This window comes from Leuciscus leuciscus (genome assembly GCF_965113295.1).
Source record: "Leuciscus leuciscus genome assembly, chromosome: 18".
NCBI lineage: Eukaryota > Metazoa > Chordata > Actinopteri > Cypriniformes > Leuciscidae > Leuciscus > Leuciscus leuciscus.
The window spans coordinates 32,279,191-32,296,270 of NC_138742.1; the positions used below are offsets into that span (position 1 = coordinate 32,279,191).

A 17,080-nucleotide genomic window follows, 5' to 3' on the forward strand; every position below is an offset into this window, starting at 1 on the left:
CTGCTCATTTTATAGATCACATCAGAGGGAGGCCCGCAGCCCCAGTCCAACATCCTCTTCTCTCTGTCCCGTGACCACATCGCCTCTGTCAACAGCCTGGGTCACGTGCAGGGCCTGTCAGTGGGCAACATGAGCGTGACCGGCGTGGTTCAGGCGGTCGACACGGAAACAGGCAAACTAGTGGTGGTGTCAAAGGTGAAGCTTCTCCACAAACACGTGTGGAGATTGTTGAAACTATATTGGTCTGTGTGGTGAATGAGTTAAAGGGATAGTTCATCAGTTGTTCTCCCTCATGTCGTTCCACACCCAAAAGACTTTCTTTCAGCTCCAAAACACTAATGAAGATTTATTGTAATCTGGACATTTCTGTCCCTCTATTCACCCAAAACTCTGACGGTTCATAAAGAGATTGTAAAATGAATCTAAAAGAAATGAGCGGTTTAATCCATATCTTCTGAAGAGACCTGATCGCTTTATATGACGAGCAGCGTTTTGGATGGACAGACTTTCAAAGGAGGGACAGAAATCTCTCAGATTTCCTTAAAAATATCTTCATTTGTGTTTCGAAGAGGAACGGACATGAGAGTGAGTGCTTGATGACAGATGTTCAGTTATGTGTGAACTAAGCCTTTAGATATTGTTATTGACAGGATCAAGTGGACATTGAGGTGGTGCAGCTGAAGGCCATAAGAATCCGAGCTCCCATCACCAGGATGAAGACGGGGACATTGGTAAACACACATCATGACTTGCGCAGTGTTTGTCTACAGAGTATTTGGTCTTGTTACACAGCTTTGGTGTTTTGCTGTAGATGCCGGTGTATGTGATGGGCCTGAGCAGCAGTCAGACGCCCTTCTCTTTCGGGAACGCTCTTCCCGGTCTCACCTTCCACTGGTCTGTGACGAAGAGAGACGTTCTGGACGTCCACACACGCCACGCAGAGGTCAGAACAAAACCCTGCCTCTGATGCACACTGCTTGTTTTCACTATTCGTGTGTTGATTTTAACCTCATCACAGTAAGCTGGTATCTCAATATTCTTTTCAAGTATTGACGATGTGTGATATCTCAATATTTTTGCATTTGCTCTCGATAAGTGAAAGGAAAGGAAAAAGACGGTAACACTTTATTTTACAGTGTCCTTGTTACATGTACTTACCGTAGTAATAAGAGTAAATTATGCATAATTACATGCAATTAACCCTAAACTAAAATATAATCCTACCCTAACCCTATAGTAAGTACATGTTGTTAATTATTATTACTCAGTACTTTAATATATAATTACACTGTAACAATGACACCTTAAAATAAAGGGTTACCAAGTGTAACCAAAAAGACATGAACAACTGTTGTTACAATGTACATACAAATTGTTTACTGCAAAACAGTTAAAAAGGACTAGTCTAGACCTTTTAAAAAAAATAAATGAACAATGTACCAATATAAAAAATATACGGTTGCACTTCATTTTAAGGTGTCTTTGTTACATTGTAATAATAGAAAGCAAAGGAAACTTTTAGTTAAATTGATAATCTAGACCTATTATTCAATAATCTAGAATAATATATTTTTTAAATAAATGAATAAAAAAATAACACTGTACCACTTATACTCTATTTTAAGGTGTCTTTGTTACACTGTAATTATACATTTAAGTGCGCTAGTAAATTTTATTTATGCATAAAGTTATTACTATAATACAAAAATGTGTTGTTGTTGCAAGTTATTTGAAGAACAAAACACATGATCTGGTCCAAGTGGCAGGTCTGTTAGTTTGCATTTACACATTTCTGTGGTGACCCTTGCCTCCAGTGTCTGGTGGTGTTGTGCTTCAGTGTAAGCAGTGTGTGTGTGTGTGTGTGTGTGTGTGTGTGTGTGTGTGTGTGTGTGATCTCTCATGCAGGCGTCTGTGCAGCTCAGCGCTGAGCACAACTTTGCCATGAGTGTGTTTGGCAGGAGTAAAGGCCGCACTGGACTGAGGGTGGTGGTGAAGGCCACTGATCCTCTGGCGGGACATCTGGAGGACAATGCCCTTGAACTCCATGATGAGATACAGATTCAGGTAGACGGAAACTCATTCTGTCGTTCGTTTGCTAAACAGAAAGCAAAGACTGACTCTACCATACATCGAATTTCAGGTCTATGAGAAACTGCAGCTTTTGAACCCAGAAGTTCAAGCGGAGGAGATACTGATGTCACCAAACTCCATGCTGAAGCTCCAAACTAACAGGTACTTCAGTTCAGATCTACACGTATAGATACAGCTCAACACGTATAGATACAGAACAATACAGAACAACACGTAGAGACACACAGCTCGACACGTAGAGACACACAGCTCGACACGTAGAGACACACAGCTCGACACGTAGAGACACACAGCTCGACACGTAGAGACACACAGCTCGACACGTAGAGACACACAGCTCGACACGTAGAGACACACAGCTCGACACGTAGAGACACACAGCTCGACACGTAGAGAGACACAGCTCGACACGTAGAGACGGACGGAGCTCGACAGATATAGATACAGGTCAACATGTGTAGAGACGGACGGAGCTCGACAGATATAGATACAGGTCAACATGTGTAGATACAGATATAGAAACAGGTCAACATGTGTAGATACAGATATAGATACAGATATAGATACAGCTCTACATGTGTAGATACAGATATACTGTAGATACAGCTCTACAGATATAGATACAGCTCAACACGTATAGATACTAGGGGTGGAACGTATTGCAGTTGATCCGTGATCTGTACGGATCAGGCCCCACGGTTCGGCACGCATGTGATTCGCGGATTAACTGCTAAATTTAACCATCATAGAGTGAAAGTTTATAATTTGGACGTATTTCGTCTTGCCAATTTACACGTTCAAACAATTTTAAACGCAGAAGAAGAGGTGAAAATCGGGACTCGCGCGTTATCTGTGTGCACAGCCACACATTAGTAAACACATAATGACCAGTCTTCAATTGTCTTCAATTCAAATTCATTATGGATTCACAGTTAAATAGTGTTTTTAACTAAACTAACATAAATGTGTGTGTGTAAAAACTGCGGAAACAGACAACACAGGTTTCCTGGATAATGGTCAGTTATACAGAGTTACCCTGGACAACAGTCATTATTTAGAAATATTTAACCTAAATACATTCCATACAAATCTATTTAATATAGATTTTAAAAGATAAAAACATTTTAAAAGATAATTGCGAGTTTACATTTACATCATACTCAGAATTGCGTGTTATAAAGTCAGAATTGTGTGATACAAAGTCGCAAAATGTGTGATATAAAGTCAGAATTGTCAGAATTAAGAAAAATCAACTTGCATGTTTATATCTTGCAATTCTGACATTCTAACACACAATTGTGTGATATAAAGTCAGAATTGCGAGATATAAACTCACAATTGCAAAAAATAAACTCACAATTCGGACTTTATATCTCCCAATTGTGTGTTAGAATGTCAGAATTGCAAGATATAAACATGCAAGCTTATTTTTCTTAATTCTGACAATTCTGACTTTATAACTCGGAATTGCGACTATATCACTAAATTCTGACAGAATTGTGAGATGTAACCTTTCAATTGTGAGAAAAAAAAGTCAGAATTGAGAGATCCATTGAAAAATATTGAGTAATTTGACAGACAAAATTGGTTCAGTTTGTGTATTTTTTGTTGTGCTCTATTTGTTTGCGTGTCAACTGTGTGTTATTTCCTGTAGAGATGGACAGGGGTCCCTGTCGTACCGTGTGCTGGATTGTCCGGACAGAGCTGCTCTCATTCAAGTGGATGACAAAGGTCTTCTGACGTCTGGATCTCTGACAGGAACAGCATCCCTACAGATTAGCTCGCAGGAAACATTCGGCGTCAATCAAACCATCATCATCGCTGTGAAGGTAACACTACCTGCATGATGCAATACAGTCTTCAAACAGATGATCTTTTTAGCAAATTTTAAGTGCATTTAACAGAATCTAATAAACGTGTCCTTAATGGAGAACAAAATGGAGGGTAAGTAAATTAAATGGAAGATTAATAATATTGCTTATTAACGTTTCGTGATTCATTTTTAGCGACTAATGACTGGCTGACAGTCACTCGCATATTTATATTTAGTAATTCACAGCAGTTCTTAACTGAATGTTTTGGTAATTGTTCTGAATCGGCAGTGTTTGTGTTTTGTTGTTTAAGGTGGTGACCGTATCATACCTGCGTCTGAGCACGAGTCCAGTGATGCACACGTCCAACAGAGAGACTGTGTCCGCCATCCCGCTGGGAGCCGTTCTGACCTTCACTGTTCATTTCCACGACAGCACAGGAGAAACCTTACACAGCCACAACTCACTGCTCAGCTTCTCCACCAACAGGTGCAGCACAATCAGCAAATCAAACCGTCTACATGACATGCAAACACTCACACAGTCCCTACACTGCAAGATCAGTGCTGCCCCCCTCGTCTGCCACGGCCATGTTTATATTTAACATAGAATAATATTTTAATGTCTACAGATATTATCAAGCATGGACTAAATATTTTGCATTAAAATTCAACCGCAACAAACATTTGTTTCACAAGTAAGCATTAATGCAACATATTTCACCATATTTTACTTGACTGTTCTCCCCAGGCCATCACAAACTCTTTAACTCTGTGTAACTCGAAGTAGGAAATCTGATATTTTATGTAGTGCATGTAGTGCACGCCCATATACTGTGATAAAATGATCCTAAGTAATTTAATACTAAAATATATGATCTTTTTATCACACAGAGAAATCAAAAAAGACAAGTTTCACAGGACATTTAATGTTGGCCGATTTAATATATTAATGCAAGACTGTGTCAATGAATTTACACAGGAATTACAATCACAGGAAACTGTTAACTGTTTTTGCAGTTTGTGCTATAAAAAGGTATTTTTCACATTACCTAAATAATGTGCTTTATGTGAGAACATCTAAATTATCTGTTTAATGCACGTCTAAAATGTCATTTAATCTGATTATTAGCCTGACAAAGTGCATCAAAGGAAGTAATTTTTTTATGGGTTAGGTCAGTGGTTCCCAAACTGGGGTACATGAGGTGACAGAAGGGGGTACACGTACAAAATGCTAAGTCTTGCCGTTAATTTAATTCTACCCTACCTTAAATTAATATTAAAACTGAGCATGTATTTCAAACTGGCAAAATACTGTAAATGCATAACATCCAATCAAATTATCTCATCCATTGCAGTGAAAACTGACTGCATCCACACAAGCAGTGTGCATGTTATAGGCTGTGTGCAGAGTATTGCTGCCTTAAGGGATAGTTCACTCAAAATGAAAATTGTGTCATCACTTACTCAACCTCGTGTTGTTCTAAACCTGTATGGGTTTCTCTGTTCTGTTGAACACAAAAGAAGATATTTTGAAGAATGTCGGTAACCAAACAGTTGATGGACCCCATTGACTTCCATAGTGAAAAAAAAAAAAATACTATGTTTATTAATGATTTTAAGCGTCTGTATCGTGTGTGCAGGGATGATTTGGTGCAGGTCGGTAAGGGTTCGAGTAACGGCACGCTGACGGTGCGGACGGTCAATGTGGGTCTGACTCTGCTGGGAGTTTGGGACTCGGAGCAAGCGGGACTCGCTGACTTCATTGCTCTACCCGTCCAACATGCCATTCATCCAGCCGAAGCCCAGCGGCTGCTCGTGGGAGATGTTGTGTGTTTTTCTGCACAGATTATTAATCAGGAGGGTAAGAGAGGACACAGACACCTGAAAATACTACATACTACTTTATTTCAGCCTGTCTCTCTGAGAGTATTTGAGTGTTGTGTTTGTCATGGTCAGGTGCGTCAGGTGTGTGGAGCTCCTCATCCAGTGCTGTGCTGGAGGTTGATCCCAGGACCGGAGCCGCAGTGGCCAGAGACAAGGGCACCATCACTGTCTACTACGACATACCAGGACAACTCCGCACTTACAGAGAGGTGAGCGCTTGTGGGACATCCAAGCTCATCGCAATCAGTTCCTTCCGTTTGGAGATATTCGAAGAAGATGTTTAGGAAAAATCATGAAAAGACAGTGGTCTAAATGGTGATTCCTGTTAAACTGAAGACGGTCATTATTGTAATTGCATTGAAACATTGTGTTTTCTTTAGGTTTTTATTGAAGGTGCAACTCGGACATCTGTCATGTCTCCCTCAGTGAAGAAGGACAGAGACTCTAAAGTCTGGATGTCAACCAGGGACACAGGGAGCAACCTCATTGGTACAGATCACTGCTTGACTTCATGCTTATGTGCTGTCCTGCCTTAATGCACTGACCTTCTGATGTGTATGATCGGTGTGATTAGAATGATCAGTTGTTATATGTGAAAACAGATTTGAATTTACAGTGTTTGTTGCAATTCTCATTAGCTACATTAATCTATATAATTTAAAAAACAATAAATATCATCAACTTAGTGCAGAATAGGGCAGGCAGAGTCCCGATACATTGATTATTGCAATATTATCTCGATAATGTTAAAAGTTTAGCTTGAGTTTCTAAAGACTTTTTTAATCCCACAAGTAAATAGTTTTGACTACTTTTGTGAGAGTGAAGTTTGGATCCGTATTTGTGTGAGAGATTTCTAATTAAAACGTGTTTTTGATGCTTTAGGCATTGTAGTTATTTCAGCCATTCATATGTCTGTTGAAGCTGATTTGTGTTCATTTAGCTAAGCTCATTTATTTCATATTAATTCGAAAATAACTCACTTTAAAGGTGTCCTATTATGGCCTTTTATGAAGTCTTAAATGTGTTTTTTGAACAATCAAGTATGAAAACATATTATAGTACACCCTAAAAACAACATTATTTTTCATATATCTTACATTATTACAGCTCCTCTCTGCCCAGTCTGTGTAGAACGCGTCGTTTTCGATGAAGCCACTCCTTCCGAAATACGAAATGTGCTGTGATTGGTTAGCTGGGCCGGTGTGCTGTGATTGGCAGCACTTAGGGGAATGTCCCGCCCCTTTATATCCTCTAATAAAACTTAAACAACTTAATCAAGGCCTGGTTAAGCAGCATTAATTCAATTGATTAGAGATCTTTTTTGATCATTAAAAATTGAAACCGAAAACGCAGATTTTGGGGGGGAAATAAAACAGAATATGGTAAAAAATAAAATGGATTTCAATGGGACTATCAACACATGGATTTCCTTCCTAAGAATCACAAATTCTGAATACTTGTATTCTGTGAATGAACTGAAAGTGTGTGCTAAATGAACATGCAAATGTAAAAGAATGTTAAAGGACAAGTTCGGTATTTTACACTTAAAGCCCTGTTTTCAGATCGTTTCTGATGAAATAGAACGGTTAAGATTGAAATTTGGACACATGCTGCTGGCCCGAGAATTTTCGGTTTCTGTGGTAGCACCCCCCCACCTCCACAATGGTTACATAGGTGCACTGGAACAATCCTTCCTAAAACGCATTAAACTTTCGTTTACAAAGACGTGAAACTCACCGAGTGGTCAGGGGTGTTCACTGATATGCTCACACAAAAATCGCTGCAAAAGATGCTTTCCAACAGGTGTTTTACCATTCGTTGTAAAACTGTGGACCTATTTTTCCAAACGCCTCACACCCGTACATTCTTCCGTTGAGAGCTTGAATAATAGACGCTCCAGCCCGGCGGCGGAGTAATACCGTACCTCACAGCACATCCAATACAAGTCAATGGAGTTGAACAAAAACTACGATAAAACCTGTTGGAAAGCATCTTTTGCAGCGATTTTTGTGTGAGCATATCAGTGAACACCCCTGACCACTTGGTGAGTTTCACGTCTTTGTAAACGAAAGTTGAATGCGTTTTAGGAAGGATTGTTCCAGTGCACCTATGCAACCATTGTGGAGGTGGGGGGGTGCTACCACAGAAACCGAAAATTCTTAACCGTTCTATTTCAACAAAAACGATCTGAAAACAGGGCTTTAAGTGTAAAATACCCTTGTCCTTTAAACATGTGTTGTGTTGTGTTGTGTTGTGTTGTGTTGTGTTGTATTTGATCATCATAGCATTGATTGTTGTGTCCTCAGGAACCTGCTCCTCGTCCCAGTCGGACAGCATCGCTCTGCTCCACCCGGAGTCCTCCATCAGCTGTCACCTGCGCTTCACCAGCAGCGCTGTGGAGTTCTCTGCTCATGATGTCTACCACACTCGCACCGCGTTTGACCCCAGCACAGGTCTCTCCACCGACCTCTGGCTGCCCTGGACTTCAGCCATTTCAGTGAATAAATCAACGTTTTAACATAAGGTCATCTTTCTCTCCTGTGAACGTCAGGTTTCTACAGCTGTGCGCTGAGCTTCAAGCCCATGAATGAGCAGCAGGTGAAGGTGTTGAGCATGTCCATGACTGACGTGGACGTCACGGCCGGTGTGCAGGGTCACTTCACCGGTCAGCAGATCAGCGCTCGGCTGGCCGTCAATCCAGGCATCTACGCAGATCAGACGGACATCATCCTGAGTAACCAGCACACGTCTGCTGATCTGACCATCTACGGGACGCCGGCCGCTCTGCAGCAGCTGGACGTAATGCTTGCACCGTGCTCTCGCTCTGATATTGGTGTCTGGACAATCATTGTGTTGATGTGTATCTCAAATAACGTGTGCATGTGGATCTGACTGGCTCTGTGACGTTTAGGTGAAGAGCAGCTCTCCTGTAGTTGTGTTGGAGCAGAAGGAGGTTTCCCAGAGCTTTCCGAGCTATATCAGATACACGGTTAGTGTGGTGAAGCCGCAGGGAGCTCTGACGGCATCGGTGTCCGTGAGCAGCGCGTCCAGTGATCAGGTGCTGCTCATCCCAGTGTCCGTCATGCATCTGGCAGCCAGCGGCACTTCTGTGCAAGGTTTGTTACTCCACACCAGTCTGACAGCATAGGAAGAAATGTTTTTAAGGTTAAGACTACACTAACAAGTAGTCTTTTACTGTAGTATCTTATTGGGCACCCAATTGAATGCCCAAAAATCGCTGTTTCAGAAGATGTGGAAAATAAGTATTTGAACACCCTGCTATTTTGCAAGTTCTCCCACTTGGAAATCATGGAGGGGTCTGAAATTGTCATCGTAGGTGCATGTCCACTGTGAGAGACATAATCTAAAAAAAAAAAAAATCCAGAAATCACAATATATGATTTTTTAACTATTTATTTGTATGATACAGCTGCAAATAAGTATTTGAACACCTATCTATCAGCTAGAATTCTGACCCTCAAAGACCTGTTAGTCTGCCTTTAAAATGTCCACCTCCACTCCATTTATTATCCTAAATTAGATGCACCTGTTTGAGGTCGTTAGCTGCATAAAGACACCTGTCCACCCCATACAATCAGTAAGAATCCAACTACTAACATGGCCAAGACCAAAGAGCTGTCCAAAGACACTAGAGACAAAATTGTACACCACCACAAGGCTGGAAAGGGCTACGGGGAAATTGCCAAGCAGCTTGGTGAAAAAAGGTCCACTGTTGGAGCAATCATTAGAAAATGGAAGAAGCTAAACATGACTGTCAATCTCCCTCGGACTGGGGCTCCATGCAAGATCTCAGCTCGTGGGGTCTCAATGATCCTAAGAAAGGTGAGAAATCAGCCCAGAACTACACGGGAGGAGCTGGTCAATGACCTGAAAAGAGCTGGGACCACCGTTTCCAAGGTTACTGTTGGTAATACACTAAGACGTCATGGTTTGAAATCATGCATGGCACGGAAGGTTCCCCTGCTTAAACCAGCACATGTCAAGGCCCGTCTTAAGTTTGCCAATGACCATTTGGATGATCCAGAGGAGTCATGGGAGAAAGTCATGTGGTCAGATGAGACCAAAATAGAACTTTTTGGTCATAATTCCACTAACCGTGTTTGGAGGAAGAAGAATGATGAGTACCATCCCAAGAACACCATCCCTACTGTGAAGCATGGGGGTGGTAGCATCATGCTTTGGGGGTGTTTTTCTGCACATGGGACAGGGCGACTGCACTGTATTAAGGAGAGGATGACCGGGGCCATGTATTGCGAGATTTTGGGGAACAACCTCCTTCCCTCAGTTAGAGCATTGAAGATGGGTCGAGGCTGGGTCTTCCAACATGACAATGACCCGAAGCACACAGCCAGGATAACCAAGGAGTGGCTCTGTAAGAAGCATATCAAGGTTCTGGCGTGGCCTAGCCAGTCTCCACACCTAAACCCAATAGAGAATCTTTGGAGGGAGCTCAAACTCTGTGTTTCTCAGCAACAGCCCAGAAACCTGACTGATCTAGAGAAGATCTGTGTGGAGGAGTGGGCCAAAATCCCTCCTGCAAACCTGGTGAAAAACTACAGGAAACGTTTGACCTCTGTAATTGCAAACAAAGGCTACTGTACCAAATATTAACATTGATTTTCTCAGGTGTTCAAATACTTATTTGCAGCTGTATCATACAAATAAATAGTTAAAAAATCATACATTGTGATTTCTGGATTTTTTTTTTTAGATTATGTCTCTCACAGTGGACATGCACCTACGATGACAATTTCAGACCCCTCCATGATTTCTAAGTGGGAGAACTTGCAAAATAGCAGGGTGTTCAAATACTTATTTTCCTCACTGTAATTATGTAGTAGCCACGTGTTAAAGGGGTCATGACATGAGAAATATGATTATCCTTTAACATTTGCTGGATTTTTTAATAGTGCAAAGACCTTGTATGTTTCTTAGCTTAAGCTCATCCTCCTCAGAAAACAGCATTTATTTAACCAAGCTCCAAAAAATGGCTTATGATGTTGTGGGATTTGTGATGTCACACAAGCAAATTAATTTGCTTATGACTGTCATATTCAGTTAGAGCAGTTATTTATAATGTATAACTATTGATAATGTATAAATGGTTATACATTATCGCACCGTCCACTGGCATTCAGTCTCATAATGGTCATGAAAGCTGTCACCGGTTTACACCAGATTGCTCATAAACGCATGCTTCTTCACCTTTTCTTGTAGCACAAATGGTAGATGGAGCAGACGGGCCCAATATTCTTCAGCAGTTTATTGACTCCTATCAAGTGATGTTCTTCACTTTATTCGCTCTTTTGGCTGCCACTGCTGTTGTCATCATCGGTAAATGCTTCCATATCCTGCAACACTTTCTAATATCACGGATAATGGGTTTTAGGACAGTGATTTATTCCTTCTTTTTTTTTAACAATTATCTATCTTTATTTTATAGTGTGCCATTTGCTGTTTTCTCCAAGAGATCCTGTCAATCATCCTGCATTCATCCAGAAGACTCCGCCTCCCACAGGTACATGCATCTGGAGAATACCCCTGCAAGACTGTAACCAAATATAACCCCAATAAATGCTGCCCGATTAACACCTGACCTGTTTATGCAGTATAACATGTGCAACACAATTCTTTGTGTTAAAGGAAGTTAAAGGTGCGTTGTGTAATATTTAGGAGGATCTGTTGACAGAAATGCAATATCATATTCATAACTATGTATTCAGTGGCGTATAAAGACCTTGCATTATGAACCGTTATGTTTTATTACCTTAGAATGAGCATTTCTCTCTACACACACCGCAGGTCCGCTTACATCGACATGTTTCTGGGGGGGGGGAGATTATGACTTCTGGTGAATATTGTGGAAACTAATTGATGCATTTAGATAAATAAATATATTTCATACATTATAGCATATTATAATACAACTTATTAGGCCTATATATTTATAGAATAGCAAAGTAGGCCTAATCAATATAACGTGCAAGACTGAACCACATAGAAGTGAAATATAAAGGCTATCATGATCATTTTGCCAACAATGAACCATGGATTTGTTTAGTTTATAATACGTTTTATTTTTAACTTAAACAAATACAAAATATATCATTCAAAACTCACTGCATTTGAAGAGAAATAAACACAACAGTTTTCTGTAGCCTTGTGCAAACTTATTCAATAGAATTAGACTTCTAGAATGTTCTTTCCAGTGCAAAAAATTATATTTTTAATTTAATTAGACAACATTTTAAGGAAGAGTAGTGCAAATATCTTTATATAATTATACTTCCATTATAGTTAACTTTCTTTCCAGTGCAAAACAATAATACATAAAAAAAACAGCTAATAAAGAAAATATAAAATATTGCACTCAAATACTGCATTCAAGCAATACAAGACCTGTATGTATATTTTTGTGCTCTTTTCTTTTTCGCCGGCTGCTCGGAGGTAGTCATTTTTACATTTCCCGCTGTTGTCACTTGTCGTCATCGTTGATACGATACGTGACTCACAATGACTGAAACGACCAATTAAAAGGGCATTCTCTGATGATGTTCCAAGATGTTAAAAACGCTATGCTGATCATAGACAAACAGAGGGAGAAATTAATATCTACCGCACCGTCGGGTTTTTTTTTCTTATCATAGCCTACAAATGTCTTTGTTCATAGTCTGACACGTGTCTGTCATGGATTTGCACTGAATTGATTCTCAAAAATACGGAACAAAGTGCGTTCCGTATCAGTTCAATACGGAACAAGACTTTTATGTGTCAAATACGGGACGATTCCGTATTATACGTAACGGTTGGCAACCCTACAGTTAGCCTTCACAGTTAGCCTTCACAGTTAGCTTCACAGTTAACAGTTAGAGTTAGCCTTCACAGTTAGCCTTCACAGTTAGCCTTCACAGTTAGCCTTCACAGTTAGCCTTCACAGTTAGCCTTCACAGTTAGCCTTCACAGTTAGCCTTCACAGTTAGCCTTCACAGTTAGAGTTAGCCTTCACAGTTAGAGTTAGCCTTCACAGTTAGAGTTAGCCTTCACAGTTAGCCTTCACAGTTAACAGTTAGAGTTAGCCTTCACAGTTAGCAGTTAGAGTTAGCCTTTGCAGTTAGCCTTCAGAGTTAGCCTTCAGAGCCCTGAACATCTCCCAGCTCTCGGCTTCACTCTGATACTGATACTGTTCCTCATCGGTCATTGAGCACACTGTCAAAGCCACACTGGTGAAGCTGGTGTGTGTGGTGGGCATTCTGGGGCAATATGGCTGCCGTCGCATCATCTCGGTGATGCTGCACATTAGTGGTGGTTGAGGAGATTCCCCACGCTATGCAAAGCACTTTGAGTGCAGAGAAAAGCAATATATATAAATGTAACGAATGAATTAAATGGATGCTTCTCCAGAGGTCAGGTACGGATGCCCTTTCTATAGGTGGATCTCTCCACGCGATGTTTCAGAGAAACAGTTACGAACAGTAACCTATCGTTTCTTTACATCCACTGACAGAGCAACATCTGAGTTTGACTGTCTTTATCCGGCAGCAGAATCTATCACTCTTGTAGTTCAGAACACAACCTGCACACAGACAGAAGTGGCAACTGATCTGATGGACTTTACCACATTTTGCTTGTATTATTATTATAATTTCTTCTGGTTTAGGAGTATTTGTAACCTTGATTACTCACTGAATTGCTCACAATAAATGCTTGTGTTTTTTCAGGCGTAGCTAAGCTGACTGAGAGCCCCTTCAACAACAGCATGTCTTCAGACATGAAGGGAAGCCCAAGATTACGCTTGTATTCTCCAGACTACAACTCCAGATAAACCTTCTCCACCTGAAGACCGAAGAAAGTGCCTTACCATTGAATACAGGAGTATAAGCGTGCTGGATACTTGCGCAAGAGTATTGCTTACATGCTTAAAACAATAGCTTTTTCATTTGAATCCCAGTTTGTTGAAATGCTGCATCATATCTGATTGAATATGCCAGGGCTGCATGGTTTTGTCTGCTTTTGTTTGATTATTTAAATGTTTGATGTGTGCACTCAGTTATTATTATTGCCATTATTATTTTCAGTAGTTTTCATAGCTTGAGATAGCCTAAGTTTTAGTGAGTTGTGATGTTAAACGTGTCTCTTTTTTCTTTGAAGCTCAGGACAACCTTTGGAAACTAATGTGATCAGTTTAAACATGTTATTGTGTGAATAGTGCAACCACTGATTCCGTCCAAAGTGCTCTTACAAGTGTTTGATCTGCAAAAAAGTAACGGCCAGTCGTTTCATTTCGTGAACAATAATATGTTGAGTTTTAATATTTTGAAGAATTCTTGAGTGCAGCTTCTTTCAGTTATTGATGTGAATGTTCAGATGTTTTAGGGCTTAGTTCAGTTGACTTGCTTTGGCAGTTCAGTTGACTTGCTTTGGCAGATCAAGTGGTTCTGAAAGGACAGAAGTAGCTTTCTCTTGAACCTACAGCAGCATTTTACATGGTCATTGATACTGATACTGATAATTCTGTTACTGTGAGTTTGAGTCTGATTCAACATTGTGACCATTTTTGACAGAATAAATCCTCAGCCTTGTGAAGCCAGTTTAAGTGAGACAGAAATACTGTTTTAATGAATAATTTGTTTTCTTCTAGTATCTGCCTTTGTAAGCAAGAGCCATAATGTGATTCATAGAACTGCTGCACTGAATAACATGAATTGTGATATGTCATAATCTATACACGAGTTTAATCTGTATATGAAACCACTTCTGAGCCTTTGTCATTGTGTTTGATCTTCCGTCTATCATACCTCCCTCAAAAATAATAATAATAGCTTGTGCTTTGAGAACATTGTGCTTTTTTGCAGCATGTGGATCTATAAACATTAAATATGCTCTTTTTCTACTATCACCTGAGTGCATTCTTTTTTAGGTTCTGAAAATCACTTATTGTCCATTTAAATCAATAAAAAGTTTTATTTCATGATGGGTTAGTGTTGCATGAGCAGAGGAAATAACTTTATTACAAGGATGAAATTAAAAGTGAATTTCGAAAACACTTGTTTCTTTTCCAAATGATGTAAACAATTTCCACATTAGATGCATGTCAACCTTTTTCTCACAATACTACAATATTCTTACAATTTTGCAAAAAATTATCCATGTATTGCTTATATCACTATTAAGGTCTGTCTTTGCCACTCTTTTTCATGTATAATTAGTACATAATATTATGAGGGAGTTGTGCATTGACCAACAAAATATAATTAACAGTTACAGATTTATAACTTTCCTTCTGTACTGTACAGCCAACTTTTCTTCATGCAGTTAATTCTTATGTTGGCCTTTAACTGTGCAGTAATTGATTGGCTAAAGCCGAGGAAGCAGTTCAGGTCCTGATAACTGAGGCAGGCACACTGGCAGAAGACGTTTCCATTTTTGTACATGAGGAAAGTAAGGCTAATTTAATAGGTTTATTGAAAGGATAGCCCCTTGAGATGTGACATCTCATTTTCGAGGGGGTCCCAATAACATACAAACTACAATACAAAATACAACACATTTAAAGCAACAACAAAAAAAATCACTTAGACAAACAGCTCACTCCCCTATTCTCCCACCTACAGTCTCCAACTGTATTAAACAAACAGAAGGATGTACACACAAGAGGACATGCATTTTGTGCAAACGTGAAAATCAAAATGTGAGAGATAACAGAAATAAATCAAATGAACATCATAATTGATACGCGTTGGTGTAGAAGCCTTGATTTAGAAACATGAGCAGATTGTTTCAGGTGAGAAAATAGTCCTATAAAGACGGAAAGATGTGATTGATCTGAAAAGAGGAGGGAGATTGTTCCAGTCAGATCGAGCTTTGTGACCGGCAACCGACTTCAGTAAAAATTCTCGTGACACAGAAAAACGGACGCTGGATGTGTCGAAAGATAGGAGGATGTAAATGGAGCCAAAAGCTGTTTTTTTATTTTTACTTTTTTTTTTTACATATTTTATTTAGAACCACAGCATTACACACAATACTCCAAATAGGAGTATGCAAACTATGAAAAAGTATCATGCACCCACAATATTGACAATTGTTCAAACTTAAATATATCGTAGACATTATACAGACAATGAAAACAAATATACCTAGTACTGGGCCCCAGTACTAGGTATATTTGTTTTCATTGTCTGTATAATGTCTACGATATATTTAAGTTTGAACAATGGGGGAGGAAGGCGTGGGAAGAAAAAAAAAGATTATATATATATACACACACATACAGGATATGATAGTATAACTCATGATCACTGGAGTATTAAAGGCATTACAGGAGCCCACCTCTTTAAGAAAACCGTTTTCTGAAGTCGTAATGCAAATGTGATTTGTTCCATTTCGTACAGCTCCCATACTTTTTGAATCCAAGCGTTGTATGATGGAGGGTCAGGTTTTAACCATCTGCATGTAATGCACCATGGCTGCAGCAAGTCAAATTTGTTGTAAATATATTTTAGCTCTTCCCTCTGGACGCCCTCTGGACGCACACCTAGAAGGGCTATTTATGGGGTCTTCTGGGATTTCATAATGGAAGATTTCTTTAAGGGCATCAAATATATCTTTCCAGTAATTTCTTAATTTTGGACATGAACACAAAATATGGCCACAATTTCTCCAGCACTTGTCTGAGCAGGATGGATTCCATCTGTGGAGTTCGAAAAAATCTGGTTATTATCTTCATTTGAATTCCCTCCAGACATTAGAGTTGGTCACGAGATGTCCCTCTCCACAAACTTCCAAGTTTCAAGAGGAACTGTTTCATTCATTTCCTCAACTGAGCTGGCCAGAAGTAAAAGCTAAAGTTTGGGAGTCCCAGCCCGCCATTTGTTTTAGGCGACTGTGTTATTTTAAGCCTTATTCTTGGCCGTTTTCCCTGCCAAACAAATTTAGAAATTATTTTATTCAGCAAATCAAAGATAGATTTTGGCACTTCTATAGGTAACATCTGAAACAAATAGAGTAATCTCGGCAGGACATTCATACGAATAGATTCAACACAGCCAATCAGAGAGAGAGGGAGAGCTGTCCAACGATTTAAATCTTCACTAATATTTTTGTCGTATAACTGGTCCAAAGAGGAGGGAATAAAGATGCCCAAGTATTTAAACCCATTCTTGGGCCGTTTGAACCTGCTTTTAATTTGGATTAGTTTTGAAATTTGACCATTAACATCTATGGCCTCAGTTTTATTCACTTTAAATCCAAAGTAGTACCCATACTTGAGAA

At 39.7% G+C, this 17,080-nt stretch overlaps 1 protein-coding gene across 1 annotated transcript in view; it reads left to right on the top strand.

The window, feature by feature from the left end:
- Nucleotides 1-14,702, top strand: part of nup210 (nucleoporin 210) — a 64,279-nt gene extending 49,577 nt beyond the window's left edge. The window contains exons 25-40 of the mRNA XM_082146062.1: nucleotides 16-195; nucleotides 651-731; nucleotides 812-943; nucleotides 1,906-2,064; nucleotides 2,141-2,232; nucleotides 3,746-3,920; nucleotides 4,216-4,391; nucleotides 5,545-5,765; nucleotides 5,861-5,997; nucleotides 6,169-6,277; nucleotides 8,095-8,241; nucleotides 8,340-8,587; nucleotides 8,700-8,904; nucleotides 11,027-11,143; nucleotides 11,253-11,327; nucleotides 13,528-14,702. Of these exons, the coding sequence (XP_082002188.1) occupies nucleotides 16-195; nucleotides 651-731; nucleotides 812-943; nucleotides 1,906-2,064; nucleotides 2,141-2,232; nucleotides 3,746-3,920; nucleotides 4,216-4,391; nucleotides 5,545-5,765; nucleotides 5,861-5,997; nucleotides 6,169-6,277; nucleotides 8,095-8,241; nucleotides 8,340-8,587; nucleotides 8,700-8,904; nucleotides 11,027-11,143; nucleotides 11,253-11,327; nucleotides 13,528-13,631 (2,358 nt within the window). The 3' untranslated portion in view covers nucleotides 13,632-14,702. The remainder of the gene's footprint in view (nucleotides 1-15; nucleotides 196-650; nucleotides 732-811; nucleotides 944-1,905; nucleotides 2,065-2,140; nucleotides 2,233-3,745; nucleotides 3,921-4,215; nucleotides 4,392-5,544; nucleotides 5,766-5,860; nucleotides 5,998-6,168; nucleotides 6,278-8,094; nucleotides 8,242-8,339; nucleotides 8,588-8,699; nucleotides 8,905-11,026; nucleotides 11,144-11,252; nucleotides 11,328-13,527) is intronic.
- The last annotated feature ends 2,378 nt before the right edge of the window (nucleotides 14,703-17,080 follow it).